At 55.7% G+C, this 15,239-nt stretch overlaps 2 protein-coding genes across 4 annotated transcripts; one reads left to right on the top strand and one right to left on the bottom strand.

Moving 5' to 3' along the window:
• Positions 1-197: 197 nt before the first annotated feature.
• Positions 198-9,278, bottom strand: Prss27 (serine protease 27). Of its 3 annotated transcripts, XM_047534347.1 has the most exons (7): positions 9,051-9,057; positions 8,580-8,644; positions 5,699-5,725; positions 4,728-4,890; positions 3,638-3,909; positions 3,159-3,328; positions 2,476-2,870 (listed from the first exon to the last, which is right to left on the bottom strand). In XM_047534347.1, the coding sequence occupies exons 2-7, from the start codon at positions 8,632-8,634 to the stop codon at positions 2,577-2,579; spliced, it is 981 nt and encodes a 326-aa protein (XP_047390303.1). In that variant the 5' UTR covers positions 8,635-8,644; positions 9,051-9,057; the 3' UTR covers positions 2,476-2,576. The 3 variants fall into 3 exon arrangements, with proteins under 3 accessions (XP_047390305.1, XP_047390303.1, XP_047390304.1); XM_047534349.1 differs by lacking the exons at positions 2,476-2,870; positions 9,051-9,057 and adding an exon at positions 198-1,028 and having other exon boundaries at positions 8,580-8,685; XM_047534348.1 differs by lacking the exon at positions 8,580-8,644 and having other exon boundaries at positions 9,051-9,278.
• Positions 9,141-14,968, top strand: LOC124969968 (collagen alpha-2(IV) chain-like). The gene is made up of 4 exons (XM_047532962.1): positions 9,141-9,199; positions 9,258-9,858; positions 12,512-12,629; positions 14,852-14,968. The coding sequence occupies exons 1-4, from the start codon at positions 9,141-9,143 to the stop codon at positions 14,863-14,865; spliced, it is 792 nt and encodes a 263-aa protein (XP_047388918.1). The 3' UTR covers positions 14,866-14,968.
• The last annotated feature ends 271 nt before the right edge of the window (positions 14,969-15,239 follow it).

The following is a 15,239-nucleotide window of genomic DNA, read 5'->3' as shown; positions in this document are numbered from 1 at the left end:
GTGTTCCTTCTGAACAGAAGGCAGAGAGGAGACAGCTTTCCAGTTCACTGGGTCAGCTGGGCAGGGAGGGAGGGAGGGAGGGAGGGAGGGAGCCCCACCCCTCCTTGTGTGTCAACTTTCTTGGCACTGTGACAAAATACCTGACAAAACAACTTAAAGCTGGATGGGTTTATTTTGGCTCGGTTTCAGAGGTTCCGGTCGGTGGTCCCTTGTCTCCATGGAGCTTGGGTCTGTGGTGAGGTGGAATGTGGCAGGGAGGGTGTGGTGGAACAGAGCTGCTGACCTCATGGTGGCTAGGAAGGAGCGTACCTCCTGCAGTTTCCACCACCTCCCAGCAGTCCTTTCAGTTGCAAATCCATCAATGGATTAATCCACTGATGGGCACCCTCATGATCCAATCACTTCCCCAAATCCCCACCTCTGAACACTGGGGACCAAGCCTTCAGCACATGAACCTTTGGGAAGCATTCCAGGTCCAAATTATAGCATTAGGCACAGCCTACCCACCATGGAGCCCCACTCAGGGAGCATTGTGACAGTCACCAACCCAGGGGGCAGGTAGGGGACAGAAGGAGGAGGCAGAGACTTGTGGCATGCAGGTCCCCTAAGTGGGTCTTCAGCTGCTGGGCCTTCTGGAGAGGCCATGCCTGAGCTGACTGGGGCACTGTATAGGGGCAGGAGCCACACCTCTGGTTGGCTGGTGCCTGAGCCCAGCCCAGGAGGTGGAGGGCTGACCCCCAGTGCTGTCACTCAGTGGGTGAAGGCCCTGCAGATAGACTAAGCTTCCTGAGGAAAACAGTGTTGATGCTGGGAGCAGGTGTGTCCCTGGCATTAGGGGCTTCTCTCTGCCACACCCCCACCTGTCCTACCTTCAAGTGCCTGAGTGTTGAATGGTGGCATTGGGCAGGGTCACTTTGCCCTCATATCTTCAGTTCCCACACATATTCTTGGACCCAGGGCTTGATGGGGCCAGAAGGGTGCCAGCCCAGCCCTTTTTCTCCTGGGCTTCCACGAGCCGCTTGTGGTTCCTGCAAGCATGTGCTGTGTGTGTGCCTTTGTGGGTGGTGCTACATTCATGGAAGTAGATGCCCTAGCGTCACCTGCCCTGAGCAGTGGGGGTGAAGGCTTCCTCTCTGGCGCTCTGCCTGGCTATGCCAGCAGCTCCCTGCAGCTGTTACTCAGGTGCCGCCCACCTGGCAGATCACTGGAGACTGCCTGGTAACCATATGAAAAATTCTGTCTGAGCCCCCCACACACCCAGTATGCCGAGGAGCCTGCAGCAACCTGTGGTATTTTCCCTCCGTCCTTCTTACACACTGAGCTTAGGGTGAGCTATGACTTGCATGAAATAAACCTGTTTCCCTTTTCAACCCCTGGGCTTCGGGGTCTCTTGTGCCATAATATCTGCCTGTGGACTTCCAGTGTCTTCCCTGGGCTTGGCCCAGCCTGGCCACCTGTCCTGGGGAAGCAGGGACAGGCCCCATGTGCATAGGTGGGACATGCCACCTCACCTCCTCTAGCCTCCCCCAACCCCACCCCACAGCAGGCTCCTTATAACCCACAATGGTTGTGGGTTCACCTGGAGATGGGCCCCAAGCTAGCACCTGTCAGCCAGGATGCCCAGAGCTTGCCCCTGGACTGTCCCAGGAACTGCTCCCCGACCTGGGCACAAGTGCAGCTACTCCCCTCATAAGACAGAAGAGCAGCGCCCCCTGAACCAGATGCCCACCCTGGTGTGGAAGAGGAGCTCAGCAGATGCCTATCCACAGAGGCCACCTTGTGGCGGGCCGGCCCAGGGGACTCCTGGTGGTGTTCCTGCTGTGCTGTGGCTGCTTCCACTGACAGCAGTGCCTGCAGCTCAGCACTGTGTGGCCATCAGTACACACACATGAGTGTGTCCAGCCCCTCTCCTTTCCCTCAACAGGTTGCTTCAGGCTCCTAAGTGTAGAAAAGGGAGGAGGACACAGGGTGCATGTCCTTGAGGAAGCTGGGGCCACCGGGAGCAGCTGAAGATGGGGGTGGGGCTGGAATGCACAAGGCCTGGACACTCCCCAGGGCAACAGCTAACACTGCTTTGGAGAAGCCTGGGGTGGAGCGGAGAAGTGTGTCTGGGGAAGGAGGCTGCAGTTCCCTATTGTGCCCCTGCCTCCTCCTCAGTCCCCATCCCACCCTGGGCAGGGTTCCTGCTGGCTTGTGACCAACTGTCTACCTGTGTCAGTCACTGTCCATGTTCCCAGCACAGGGCAGCTCTTGGCAGATGCTCAGGTGGGGAAATAGGCACAGGGTGACAGCAGAGTAGCCCCCTATGAGGAGGTCTGAGACAGCATCACAGGACAGAACATTCTAGCCCAGCGTGCCTCCCGTGGTCCCACCCGCCAGGAATCAAACCCTCCAAATCGTCCCCAAATTCGGCTCCCCAGCCCCAGCCCCTCTGAAGGTCCTAACCTGGGCGGCACTATTTTTATTGGAGGTGAATATAAATAAAAGTGATGGACTTTTGAGGGAGGGGAGGATGGAGGGCTATTTACAAATGTACACCCTGGGTAGTGCTGCACCTGGCTTCAGCCTGGAAGAGCTCAGAGGAGGGTAGACAGCACCAGGAGAGGCAGCAGCACCATGTGGGTGGCCAGGCAGCGTGCTGAGTTCTGACTAAGGCGCTGCCGGCCTCGGGAGTCTTGCTGCTGGCCACCCGCCCTCCCTGACTGGAACTGCAGTTCAGGGATGATCTGGTGGATCCAGTTGTAGTGGGAAGTGACCCGGATGTAGACACCTGGGCGGTTCCGGCGGGCACAGCCCTCACCCCAGCTGATGACCCCAGCCTGCACCCATGACTGGTCCATGAGGCATACCAGGGGGCCCCCTGAGTCACCCTACAAGGGAAGCATAAGCCCATTAGCCCAGGGCCAGCCTCTGAGGGTGCACGTGTGCACTCACTGCTGGTGCCTCCCTGGGAGCCTCCTGCCTAGCCTCCATCTGCTGGTCCCACCTTGATTGAATAGGGTGTACCAGTTGACTGCCTTTTCACCCTGGGTTAGGGGTGTTGCAAATGCAGTTCCTGGGCCCCCCCAGAACCTAGGACCCTTCCTGATGGGTGCACAGTCCACCTTAGCCTGTGTAGAGGTCAGGGCTGAGTCATTGGCTCACCATGCTGCCCCTACCTTGCAGGCGTCCTTCTTGCCCTCTGCAAAGCCTGCACAGAGCATGTCGTCCTGGATGGTTCTGGGCTGGAAGCCAGACTCAGCATCTTTGCTGTAGAGCAGGTTGCACTTGGGTGTGTCAATAATGGGCACTGCAAGCTTCTGCAGGATCCTTGGGTTGGGCAGGTGGTCTGGGGAGGGTCAGGGCAATCTGTGCTCCTTGGGCAGTCCAGCCAGAACCCCATGGTCCTGGGCCCTTGGGAACCAGAGCTGTCTGTCCCTCCCCAGGTCTCCTGTGTTAGACCTTCTCTCCTGTCACAGGATGGCATTCTTCTCCCCTTCCCAGAACCAGACTGGGCTCCATCTCCATGGCTCCTGGAGTAGCTGCTCCATTCCCGGCCCCACCCCACTTGTTTTAGCACACATTATAGGTACTGATGTCAACAAAAATATTGTTGACTGTGGGCCTTCTCCAGGCATGTCCCCCTTTATCCCCTTACCTTGCTCATTGGGACTGCCCCAGCCAGTGACCCAGCAGTTCATGTCCTTCTCAAAGATGACTGTGGGGTCGGGCACGCACACAGGGAGTATGTAGTTGGTGAAGGCCACTGGTGCTTCGAGCTCCACCAGGGCCACGTCAGCACTGGAGGCCATGCCCTGGTACAGGGGGTTGCTCTCCACCCGCCTCACATGGGCGTACACGGCATGTGGCCCTGGCTGCAGCAGCTGCCGCGCCCCCAGCAGGACTCGATATAGGGATGTTTCTGAGGTGCTGGTGGGAAAGAGCAGAGAGCTGGTGTGGGCCTCCCTGCCAGGCCGCAGGGAACTTGTGTCGGGGGGAGTGTGCCTCTGGCTCTCCTCAGTGCCTGACATTTCTGTACATTGTCTCCAAAAGCGTCATCTCTAGAGGGACACCCAGCAAGGTTAGGGGTGCAGAAGTTCAAGTGAGACCTCCCACCCTCAGTTCCCAGCTGTCTCTAGTACTAGGTGACCTAGCCGTTTCTCTAACAGTTTCCTCATCTGTAAGGTGGGGACTGGAAGGCCTGCTGTGAGAGTTGAGGAAAGGACCATCCCCGGGATGCAGCGAGGCCAGCCCTGCCGGTGAGACTTGGGCAGGCTGCCTGCAGTCTCAAGATGAGTTTCTGAGTGTGAGATGTGGGCTTTTTAAAAGAACCACAGGGCTGCAGTGAGGTGGGTGGTGAGGCTTAGGAGGTCCCCGGGTCTGGGACTGGATGGAGGTGAGGATCTGGCCTCCTGCCCGGGACTGTGTAGGTGGCCATGGATGGGTGAGGAAGAGACGGCACATTCTTCAGTCCTCCGGCTTGTCTAATACCAGAGAGGTGGATTGAGATGGGATAGGACTGCAGGTGCGCAAGGCCTTGGTGGCAAGCCAGCTGATGCAAGCAAGGGCTGGGGTCCACAGTTGCAGCTGGGAGTTAGGTCTGGTTGGACCTAAAGGAAACTGCTGGCTGGGAGGGGGTTGCTAGACAGGCAGCAAGGCAGTGCTGGCCTGCAGGGTCAGGCACTGTCCCTGGTGCTGAACCAGCTTGCTCTAGTTTGGGGGTGCAAGGCAGGCAGGGGCCCACTCACTTGGAGAAGCAGTGTGCTGCGGTGAGGACCCACTGCTCCGTGATGAGGCTGCCTCCACAGAAGTGGCTCCCGTTGCGTTGGATACTGACCTGCCAGGGCCACTCGCCCTCCATGGCGTCCTGCCCGCCCACCATCCGATTCAGCATCCTTGGGCGCCCACAGGCTGGGGGAACAGAGGGTGCTCGCTGGGGGCTGGTTCTACTCTGACTTCAGCCCCAGTACCACACATCAGCTTCTACTCTGCTCAATTCCTGGCCTTCCTGGCCCCTGACATGCTCGGGGACCTTGGGAAGGCAGAAGAAGCCCTGGCCTTGATTGAACTTTGATACAGGCAGATGCCCCCAGCCCTACCCTCTGTGAGTCTCAGGCCCTCACTGTAACAGGGTGACGTAAGATCTGCCCTAGTGTCATGGGGGTTGACTGTCCAGGGCCTGATGGGGCTCCCAGAAGGATGGCTGCCAGGCCACAGGTAGCTGGCCCTGAGGGACAGGCTCGGCTCAGCAGGACAAGCCTCAGGTCTGTGCTGGCCCTGTTGCTGACCCCATGTAGTGCTTCACGCCTGCTGCTCCTACTGTGCCCTGCCTTGCTGGGTGTGTAGTGGACATTTCTTCCTTCAGTCCTTTGTGCGTTCCAGTTCTGATAAGCCACAGCCTTTCCTGGCTTTGGGGTACTCAGGTGCCCTGTGCATTCATTCCTTCTGGGTATTGATTGGTTGATTGATGCATTATGGAGGATTGAACCCAGGGACACTCTACCGCAGAGTTACATCTCCAGCCCTTTTACTTTTTCATTTATTTTGAGATAGGACCTCACTAAGTTGCCGAGGCTGGCTTTGGACCTGGGATCCTCCTGCCTCAGCCTCCTGAGTTGCTGGGATTGCAGGTGTGCACTGCCTCACCCAGCTTCCTTCTGGGTCTCCTGTCATGGGATGGGGTGGGGGGTTGAGGGGGTGCTCAGTCACACCTACTTACCTCTTGGAGCCTTGGCCCCCGGAGCCCCTGAAAGTGAACACAAGGAATTGTCAGCCAGCTTTGCCTGTGCCAAGGTCTGTTCCTCCCTTCACCCCTCTGCACCCGCTTTCCCTGGGGACCACCACAGAGGCCTGGCAGGAGAGAGCAGGAACCTGCAGCCACCCCAGCTCTGGCCTGAGGGAAGAGCTCAACTGCAAGGGCAGCAAACCACTGCTCACGTGGCAAGCCAGCCAGGAGAGGTCAGTGTGGGGACCCCGTGGCTCCACTTCCCCTGCTTGGGGTAGGATGACTCCTTTCTTGTCACTTCAGGGCTCTCGCCCTCCACCACCCACCCCTGTCCTGATCTGGAAGCACTGGGGGTTGGGGGAGGCCTCCATCCAGCCTTGGTGCTGGGGGGTCTGCCTTTCCCTCAGAGCTGCACAGAGCTGGGGATGGGCCTGGGAGCCACCTCTGCACATGGGCAGCCTGGGGCTATCTCAAGTCTGACCTCCAAGTCTTGCCCAGGTCTGCTTCCCACTCTCTGTTCTTGGAGTAGAGCACCAGCCCCACAGCCATATGGGGCACCCTCCTGGAACTCCAGGTTCCCAAGGACTGAGCCTGATCCCAGGCCAAGAACCCCTGCTAAGGGGCACTGGTGGAAAAGTGAAGATAGTGCCATTCTGGGGGCCCACTTCCCAAGGCCCTTTACCCCCACACCAGTTGCTGTCTTCACCCCAGTCCTGGTCCTGGCCCCCTGGAGAGAGGCATCTCAGCCCCACCCTCCCAGTTGTCTGTCCCTTGGGGCAGGCCTGTCAGAGCTGGAGGGGATCCAGGACAGCCAGCTCTCCCCGTGGGGCCTCCACATGTCCACTAAACCACAACTACTTTAAGAATCCGCAGGTCTGGGCCGCTCTTGTCAACCTTAATCAACCCAGGGCAGTGGGGGCCAAGGGAACAAGAAGTGGTCTTGCCTGAACCAAGGACCCTGAGGATGCTAGAGGACACTCGTTTTTCCTGTCAGGGTCCCAGTCCGCACAGTCCTCAGTGCCCACAGCAGGGCAAGGTCCCCAGGGCAGGCTCAGATGGTGAAGGGAGGGGCAGTTGTGGACAGGGTGGCAGAAAAGTTCAGGGCCGGACTGTCTACTTCTCAAAGTGGGGGTACCAAGCAGAAGTGGGGGACAAGTGTGGCTTCAGCCCAGGTAGGCGGCAGGACACAGGAAGGGTTCCCTGGACTATCCTCTCTGTAACTTATGTTCACAAGTAAAACGTGAATAGCCCGGGAGTCGTGTGTGTACTGTAGCTTGGCTAGGTTTCCAGCACCTGACCCCTTGCCCTTCCCGAGGCCTGAGGATTCATTTTGCAGATGCTGCTCCAGCTGACCACCCTCTGTCTACACTGGCACCAACACACTGAAGACCTTTTCTCTCCCTCCAGGAACTTGTAGGAGCCTTCCGCCTCCCAGTTCTCCCTGCCTGTGTCTCCCCACAACAGGCCCTCCTTACCCAGACCCACCCTCCCTGCTGCAGCTCTGCTGCTCATTTAGGTCCCACTTCGGACGGAGGCCCCAGCACTGCCTCCTCTGGGAAGCCCTCCTTCCTTGCACTGTCAGTCTTGGAAACCTTGCTGGTCCCACCTCATCTCATCTCACACATAGACCCAGGAGCTCGGAGGCAGAGTCACGGCTGGGGGCCTGAGCTCAGGGAATGAATGTGTGGAGGGAGAAAATGGGGGTGGGGGATGCTGACCCAGAGAGCTGGGCTCTTCAGGGCAGGAGTCCTGTCAGGGACCAGCAGTATGGCCAGAGGTCAGGCCCAGGGCTCCTGATGCTCCTGTAACTGGTGGGACCAGATGAGGCCTAAGCTACTAGGAGGGACCCTCCAGGCCCAGCCCCCAAACTGCAGGCCGCTGTTTCCACTTTGGCAGTGACCTCGATTGCCCAACCGTCTGGGGCAACCACAGCATCACACCTCTGTGGAAATGGACTCTCTCAAAGAATGCTGTTACCCTGCTGCCCCCTGAGGCCAGGAGTGGGAGTCAGCCAGTGAGGCTGAGGGAGGTTAGCACATCCCAGCAGAGGTGCCCCTTGGCGCCCTCCTACCCTGAGGACAGGAATCCTGAAGCCCTGGCTGGGCTATGGTCTGGGTGACCTGGCCCAGCCCTGGGAGGTGATCTGAGGATAGGGAAGTACGATGGCTGCTGGGCTGGCCCGGCTGGCCCAGGAATGTGGGAGAGTTTCCCTGGCAGAGAATGGCCCGCCCTGCAGGGAGAGGCCTGGCAGGTGGGGCTGGCCCCTGGCTGGAACCTGCTGACCCCGGCCTAGGACTGGCAATGTACTGCCTGCTCCTCTGTGGGCAGGAGGGTGGGACCCTCTGCAGCTTCTATGTCTCATCCCCCGGCTCCGCTGAGCTCTCGACCAGTGTCTGTGGGCTCCAGGCTCCGGTGGCAACCCCAGCTCAGTTCCTGTCCCCAGGCTGCTTGACAGTGGGCCAGGGATTTGGATCCCAGCTGACCTGACTTAAAGTCCTGCATACATGAGGTCTTTCTCTGGGGAAGTGGGAAGTCAGCTGTGAGAGGAGCAGGGCAGCCCCAGGCCCGGTGCGTGGCACACTGGGAGTGCCTCAGGAAGATGGAGAGATGCCCTTGTCAGACTGCAGCTTTGGGTCCTCTGAGACCTGCACCCACAGCCCCCATCTTGCCTTCCCACTTCAGTCCTCCCAGGTGGAACATCTGGAACCTTCCTACCTGCCCTGGGGACGCCACTATTGGGGCAGGAACGGGAGGCCCATCCTGCAGCTCCAGGCAGGCCTTGGGAGTGAGGGACTCAGTTGGAGCTCCAGTCAGGGCAGAGTGCTCTTCCAGGGGGGCCGCAGACAGGTCCACTGTCCTCTGGCCCAGGACTCACCAAGCTGCAGTAGCAGCAGCAGCAGCAGCAGTGCAGGGGTCAGGGGCCACCTCATGTTCTCAGGCCTAGTCCAGGTGAGCAGGGGTCAGAGATGGCAGGAGCTCCTCGCACTAGCAAGGTGCAGGGCTCCATGAAGTGGGGTTTTATGCTGTAGGTGAGTGTTGTTCCTGTTATGCCACCCAACCTGTCAGTCCTGCCAATCCAGCTGCTCTCCATCAGGAAGGAGGCGCCCCAGAGCCCCAGCTCCTCAGTGACCTGGTCCTGAACCCCCTGAACCCCGCAGGCTAGACCCCTCACCCCACACACCCCAGGGTGCTGGGTGCCAGGTGTGTCTGTCTCTCTGTGTGAGCTGGGAGCTTGTGGCCTGCAGTCCCCCAGGTGAACTGACTGGCCACCCCCGCAGCAGGCCCTGACGCCCCCGCCCCACTGATCACAGGCCCTACCCGTGCTGGCGCAGCCCACCCATAATACCTTTGGTTCGCCCACTCATTCGTTCGTTTAATAGTCACCAGGCACCTACTGTGCCCAGCTTCAGAGTCGCCTTAACGCTCTCCTAGGAGGATGGTACTGAAGGGTCAAGGTCAGGGGTCCTTGTGGAGCAAAGAAGCGCAGCGGGAGGGGTGGGGGCCACCGGCCGCTGAGCGCGCCCCCGACCTCCTCCCAGAAGACCGCACCCAGTCGCCGCCGGCCGGCGCGCATCCCCGGTGGGGCCGGGCGCGCCCACCCCGACCGCGGCGGCACCGGGCGGGCGGGGCGGAAGTCGTTCTGGGAAGGCGGCGGGGTGGCGGGCCGGGTGGCGGCTCCGGGACGCTCGGCCGCAGCGGAAGCCGTCGGGGAGGAAGTTATCTGGGGCACCGGGCTGAGGTCAGAGCTGGAGCCGGGGCCGGGCGGGCACGCCCTCGGCGGCCGTGGGGTCTGGGCGCAGACCCGGTCCTGCAGGCCGCCCTGCCCGCGTTTCCCCGCGCACGGTGGGCGTGCCGTGGTGCGGGTGGGCCGGGCGCCCCCTGGTGGCCGCTGGGCGCGGCGCTCTCCCGCCCCGCGCCGCTCCCGCCCACCGCCCGGCTGCCCGTTGCTTCCCGGTCCCCTGCCACCCAAGTCGTTCCCAGGAACTGGCCGCCTGCCCTCCGGCCCTCCCATCCCCTGGCCCTGGAGTCCGGTGTGTGTGCAGACGCGGGGCTGCCTCTGGTGGTTGGAGGTGGGAAGAGGGAAGACACCAGAGTCGTTCGTTCGTTCATTCATTCAAGTAACTTGGGAGCACATCGGTGCCCAACGCTTGGAGGTACGGGGAACCGAGGTGAACAAACGCCTCGCCCTGCGGCGGGCAGGAGAAGGCAGGCGTCATGTACTGGAGGAAAGGGTCTAATTATCAAGTGGAAAGTGTTTCAGAACCTCCGGGTGACCACACTGCTCCAGGCACGCAAGGATCAGGTGGCCCATCTCAGGCAGTTTCAGACCCCTCCAGGCTATCTGCTTTCCTCCAGATGCCTTCCTCCACCCGCGCCCATTTTAAACGGGGTCTGGTGGTTCAGGTGGTTCAGGGTGATTTGGCCTGTTCCCCAAACGCCAGGAAAGGTTGAACTCCTGAGGAAAAAGGCAGGGATCTGCAATCAGACAACCAGCACACCCCCACCATACACACCCAGCTGCCTCACCCCTGGGCCTGAGGCCTGCCAGACCTTAGACTGAGATCAGGCAGCTGGGTGGGGATGCAGTGAGCAAGAAGCTAGGTGTCTTCTGCACACCATCCACAAACAATGAAGGATCCAGAAGGATTTCAAATTTCTAAAAATTGGAACTGGATTTAGATCAACTGTCTGGAAGGGGGAGAACTTTCTAACATTAGAAGTCACAAGTAGGGCTGGGGAGATAGCTCAGCTGGTAGAGTGCTTGCCTGGTAAGCACAAGGCCCTGAGTTCGATCCCCAGTACCGCAAAAAAAAAAAAAAAAGAAGAAGAAGAAGAAATCACAAGTAGGGCTGGGGCTGTAGCTCAGTGGTAGAGCACTCCCCTAGCATGGGTGAGACGCTGGGTTCAATTCTCAGCGCCACATATAAATAAATAAAGATAAATGTGCTTCAACAACTAAAAATTTTTAAAAAGAATCTATTAAAAAAAGAAGTCACAAGTAAACATCACAAAGAAAGGTGCTGTTGTAAGTTAAAAAAACACAGGCAACTTTGATTAAAGTAAAAGGCAAACAATAGGAATATTTGCAGGAGATATGGTCAAGTACTGGCACCATTACTGTTTAAAGTGCTCAAGAAATTAGTCAGAGAAACACTGAACACAAGGGCTGGGGATGTAGCTCAGGGTTTAGAGCTCTTGCTTGCCATGTATAAGCCCTAGGTTCCACCCCCAGCACGGGGTGGCCAGGGGGAAGGAGAAGAAGAAAAGAAAAACAGTGGATGCAAAAGGTGAAATGGGGGAAGGACACAGGGGAGTCACCAAGAGGAAACTAATTTGGCTAATAGACTTGCTGAGAAATGTCCAGCCTCAGTAATTAAATAAATGCAAATCAGAGTCACAGAAGAAGCTGCCAGTTGTCCCCAAGGTGTTAGCACAGAGTTGGAGGTTGGAGGAACGCTATTAGTCATGGCCGGGGGAAGTGGGTCAGTAGGTGGGCATGGAACTGGCCCTCTGTCAATCAGTGCCCTGTTGAAGGAGTTATTCTCTTTGATGTGCGACTTCTTCTTCCCTGGAAGTCCACCCAGTCCTAGGTTCAGGAAAGACACTTTGACCAAAGATATTCATGGCTAGTTTATTTATATTTGGAAAAACAACTAAAACAAAAACTGTTAGGGCAATAGCAAATACACCTTCTGAATTGAATTTATAAAATGACATTTTCAGGTAAATATGAATAATGCTTGTGATCTGTGGGGAATTAGAAAAAGGGGATACAAAGAGTTGTAGGAAGTGTAATAACTATGAAAATTTTTTAAACGTAATAACAGCAACATCCTAAAGAAAATTTAGGATGTGCCCAAGATACCACCATGTAGTCATTGAAATTTCTTTCAAGAGCAGGTGACAGGAAGCCAACCCAGCCTGGTAGAACTGAACAGGTGCCCACAGTTGGGGCTTCCTGGATGCCCCCCCCCCAGGTGTTGCAGTTGAAGGAAAGCTGCAGGATTAAGTGGTGCTGAAGCTCTTTCCCTGGCCTACCTGCTCCGCTCTGAGAAGACCCTGAGCCAAGATGCACTGCTGGCTGGAGTCACCTCCTCAAGAAATTCCAACTAAGAAACCAAAGCTTCTTTCTTCTCCACTCAGTGCAGACAATCCCAGGGCAGAATGTTAACGAGCGCCTGGCTTCTGGCTCCATGGTCGACCCATATGGCCACAGGAAGGGTCTGGTAGTGGAAGGGAGGGAAGAGCTCGTTCCATCAGATGCAGTGCTACCTTGCTCCCAGGCAAGCTCATGTAAGAAGAAAGACACTTTCATGCATCATGAATGCTCTCCAGGGTTTTACCCACACACACTGCTCTGGGGAAGCTGCTGGAGGAAAGATGTTCTTCCAGAGGAGTAAGCCAAGGAAGCAAAAGATGTAGGCAGCAGGAAAGAGAGTGGACAGAGAGGAGCGGTGAAGGAACCCCTCGCCACACCGTGAGGACAGTGCTACCTCCAAGACTCGAGCAGTGTGCCGTCAGCACGCTCACCCACGGCACCGTCTTTAACCTAATGAGGCCACTGCAGGATGTGCTCCATCAGAACAAGAACCAAGCAGAGGAAGATGTGAGCACCAAGACAGGGCATCCACATCAGGAGGAAGGCAAAGGGGACAGAGTACAGGAAAATGCAATGGCAACTGAGGCCCTCAGTCACCTCAAGTTCTGTGTGTTCACAGCGTAATGTCACTGGCCCACCTGCTCCCACAACTACTGGCCTGGAATAGCTTTTTCCACCCTTTCTTTTCTTTCTTTACTGTTTTCCAGATGGGGTCTCCTCTTCAGTTCCCACCAGGTCTTCTTCACTGCTGGAGAACCTGGCCAGGCCCGTGCAGGCTGGAGGCAAGGGCACCAGCTCCTCCTGCAGGTCACATGTGGCATCAAGGTAGGCGACCTACACTAACACCTGACTCCACACCGCTCCTGGGAGTTCTGCTTCCCCACTGAAACTAACAGAAATATATGAATGTATTTTACGTTAATGTCATTTCAAATATTGGAAAATCAAAAGACTGCTGATTCAATAAACATCACTGAAAAAATTAGCAAATAAAATTGGAAAATAGTTTATCTTATCATTCAAAAATTATGTTTAAAATCCAAAACTATAGGAATATTGAAAAGACATGTTTATAATTCTGGAACAGAAACTACAAACATAGATTGAAACATTTTAATGTATCCAAAATTAAAAACTTTTCAGAGGCAGTTTTGTTTTTTGGTTTGGCCTAGCTTATCGTTTTTGTTTTTTTGTTTTTGAAGGCAAATTCTCACTGTATTGCTTAGTCTGGCCTTGAACTCCTTGGCTGAGGAGATGCCCCTGCTTTAGCCTCCTGAGTAGCTGGTGTGAGAAATAGAAACTCTAGTGGTCCATTTTCAGAATATAGAATTCAGTCTTTTTTTTTTTTTTTTTTTTTTTTTTTTGGTGCTGGGGATCGAACCCAGGGCCTTGGGCTTACAAGGCGAGCACTCTACCGACTGAGCTATCTCCCCAGCCCCAGAATTCAGTCTTGATTGGATCCAATTGTAGCCATTTTAACTTTGCTGGCCCTAATTTTAAGTTTAGCCAATCAAGGAGATTGTACCCCTGCGTCTGCAGTGCTGTTAGGTACATAAACCAGGGGACTGGTGCCCAGGCGTGCTTGCTAGCAGGTTCTGTGGCACGCCCTTCTGCCTTTCAGGAATTTTTGGGCACCTTGGTATTTCTAACACTGAAACTATAGGTGCGCCACCATGCCTGGCATATAGTCAAAAACAAAAACCTCAGAGAGTTGAATCAGACATGAATCCAGCTACATGCTGAAGTTGGGCAAAATTTCCCTGGAAGGTGTTGCATGTGTTCATGTGTGTGGGTGTGGGCAAGAAAGACACAGAGAGACAGAGAACTGTGTTTGAACAGACCATCATGGGCCAGGTGTAGAGCCAGTTGCCTCAGACTCAGTATTCCTTCCTGGTCAGATAGGGAGGAAGGTGGGAGATACAACTAAAGCCTGGGTGTCCTGGAGACAGGGAGGTCAAGCCTGGAGAATAACAGATCCCTCCCTTGTCAGGGACTCTGCTCTACAGCTGGCCATTCTTGCTTAGCCTCAGTCATGAGAAATGCCAGCCCTTTCCAGCTCTGTCTCCCATCTGCCTCTGGATGACTTTTTCTGTTCCAGGGACTCCACAAACCTAGGCCTGGAAATCTTAGCCTGGGGTCTTCATCTGTCATGTTGTCTTTGTTTTTTCCTGCACTAGGGATTGACTCAGGGGCACTGTACCACGTAGCTACACCCCCAGCCCTTTTTGAAAGTTTTATTTTGAGACAGGCCTCAGTAAGTTGCCCAAGCTGGCCTTGAACCTCGTCTCAGCCTCCGGAGCTGGTAGGACTGCAGGAATGTGCCACCACACCTGTGCTTGCCAGCCCCTGTGCTAGGGATGGAACCTAGGACCTTGCACGTGCTAAGCAGGTTCTCTACCACTGCTGCATCCCCAGCCTGGTCGTTCTTCTTTTGTCTGCTTTCCTCCCGTGATAGGGCCAAATGGCACCTTCCTTGCCTCCTCCAAGTAGAATGAGCCACTCCAGCCCTTTGACCTCCCTCTTTTAACCAATGCATTTATCACACTCATACTAACTATCTATTTGCCATCTTGTGCCCCAGACCATGCGTTGTGGCTCACACTCACCTCTGCAGCCCCTTTCCCACCTATGTAGGTCCCACACACATATGCGCTGGTGCAAATATGGGTCTCCACAAAACAACCTACAGACAGATGCCTGGTTCTCATCCCAAAGCAAGTTTGGATTACATCACCCCACTCAAAGTGCTTCCCTAGCTGACGAACTTTCACCTTTGCGACTTCAGTTAGTAGCCCTTGAGGCCTTGTATGTGTGCAATGAGGACTATTAGGACAATTAGAAAACTTCAGGTGTCATAGTCAGCATCAAAGTTAAGCAAGCTGCTCTTAGGAAACTGGTGGAGCCCAGTTTAGCAGGTAATTTCCTCCCTTCCCTAAACATGAGCACCATGTGTCAGACCTGTACTGGGCCTTCACAAAAAGGAAATTGTCTAGATTCTTCCTCTGGCCACAGGCCCTGGCCTTGTTCTCTTGTCTTCTCTCCCCCAGGAACTATTCTATGATTCCAGTGGTGTGCAGCTGAATATTAAGCAGCTGACTTCCTGGAAAAGAAGAAAGGAAAGAAAAGAAAGAAGGAAGGAAGAAGGAAGAAGGAAGAAGGAAGGGGAAGGGAAGGGGAAGGGGAAGGGGAAGGGGAAGGGGAAGGGGAAGGGAGGAGAGAGGGAGGGAGGGAGGAAGGAAGAAAGAAGAAAGCCCTGATTTCTGGAGTTTGCCAACTTCCATGATGTGAATTTCTCATCATGGTTGATTTCAAACCACCAATACGTCACTGGAGTTGAAAATGTGGCATAGCCGCACCATTATAAGATATCCCCATCGTACAGATACAAGAGACATGAATAATTCCAAGAACTTAGTAATAAAACGTAGCAAAACA

This window comes from Sciurus carolinensis, chromosome 18, assembly GCF_902686445.1.
Source record: "Sciurus carolinensis chromosome 18, mSciCar1.2, whole genome shotgun sequence".
NCBI classification, from domain to species: Eukaryota; Metazoa; Chordata; class Mammalia; order Rodentia; family Sciuridae; genus Sciurus; species Sciurus carolinensis.
The sequence above is the reverse complement of the archived record's forward strand: the minus strand, read 5'-3'. Positions and strand labels throughout refer to the sequence as shown.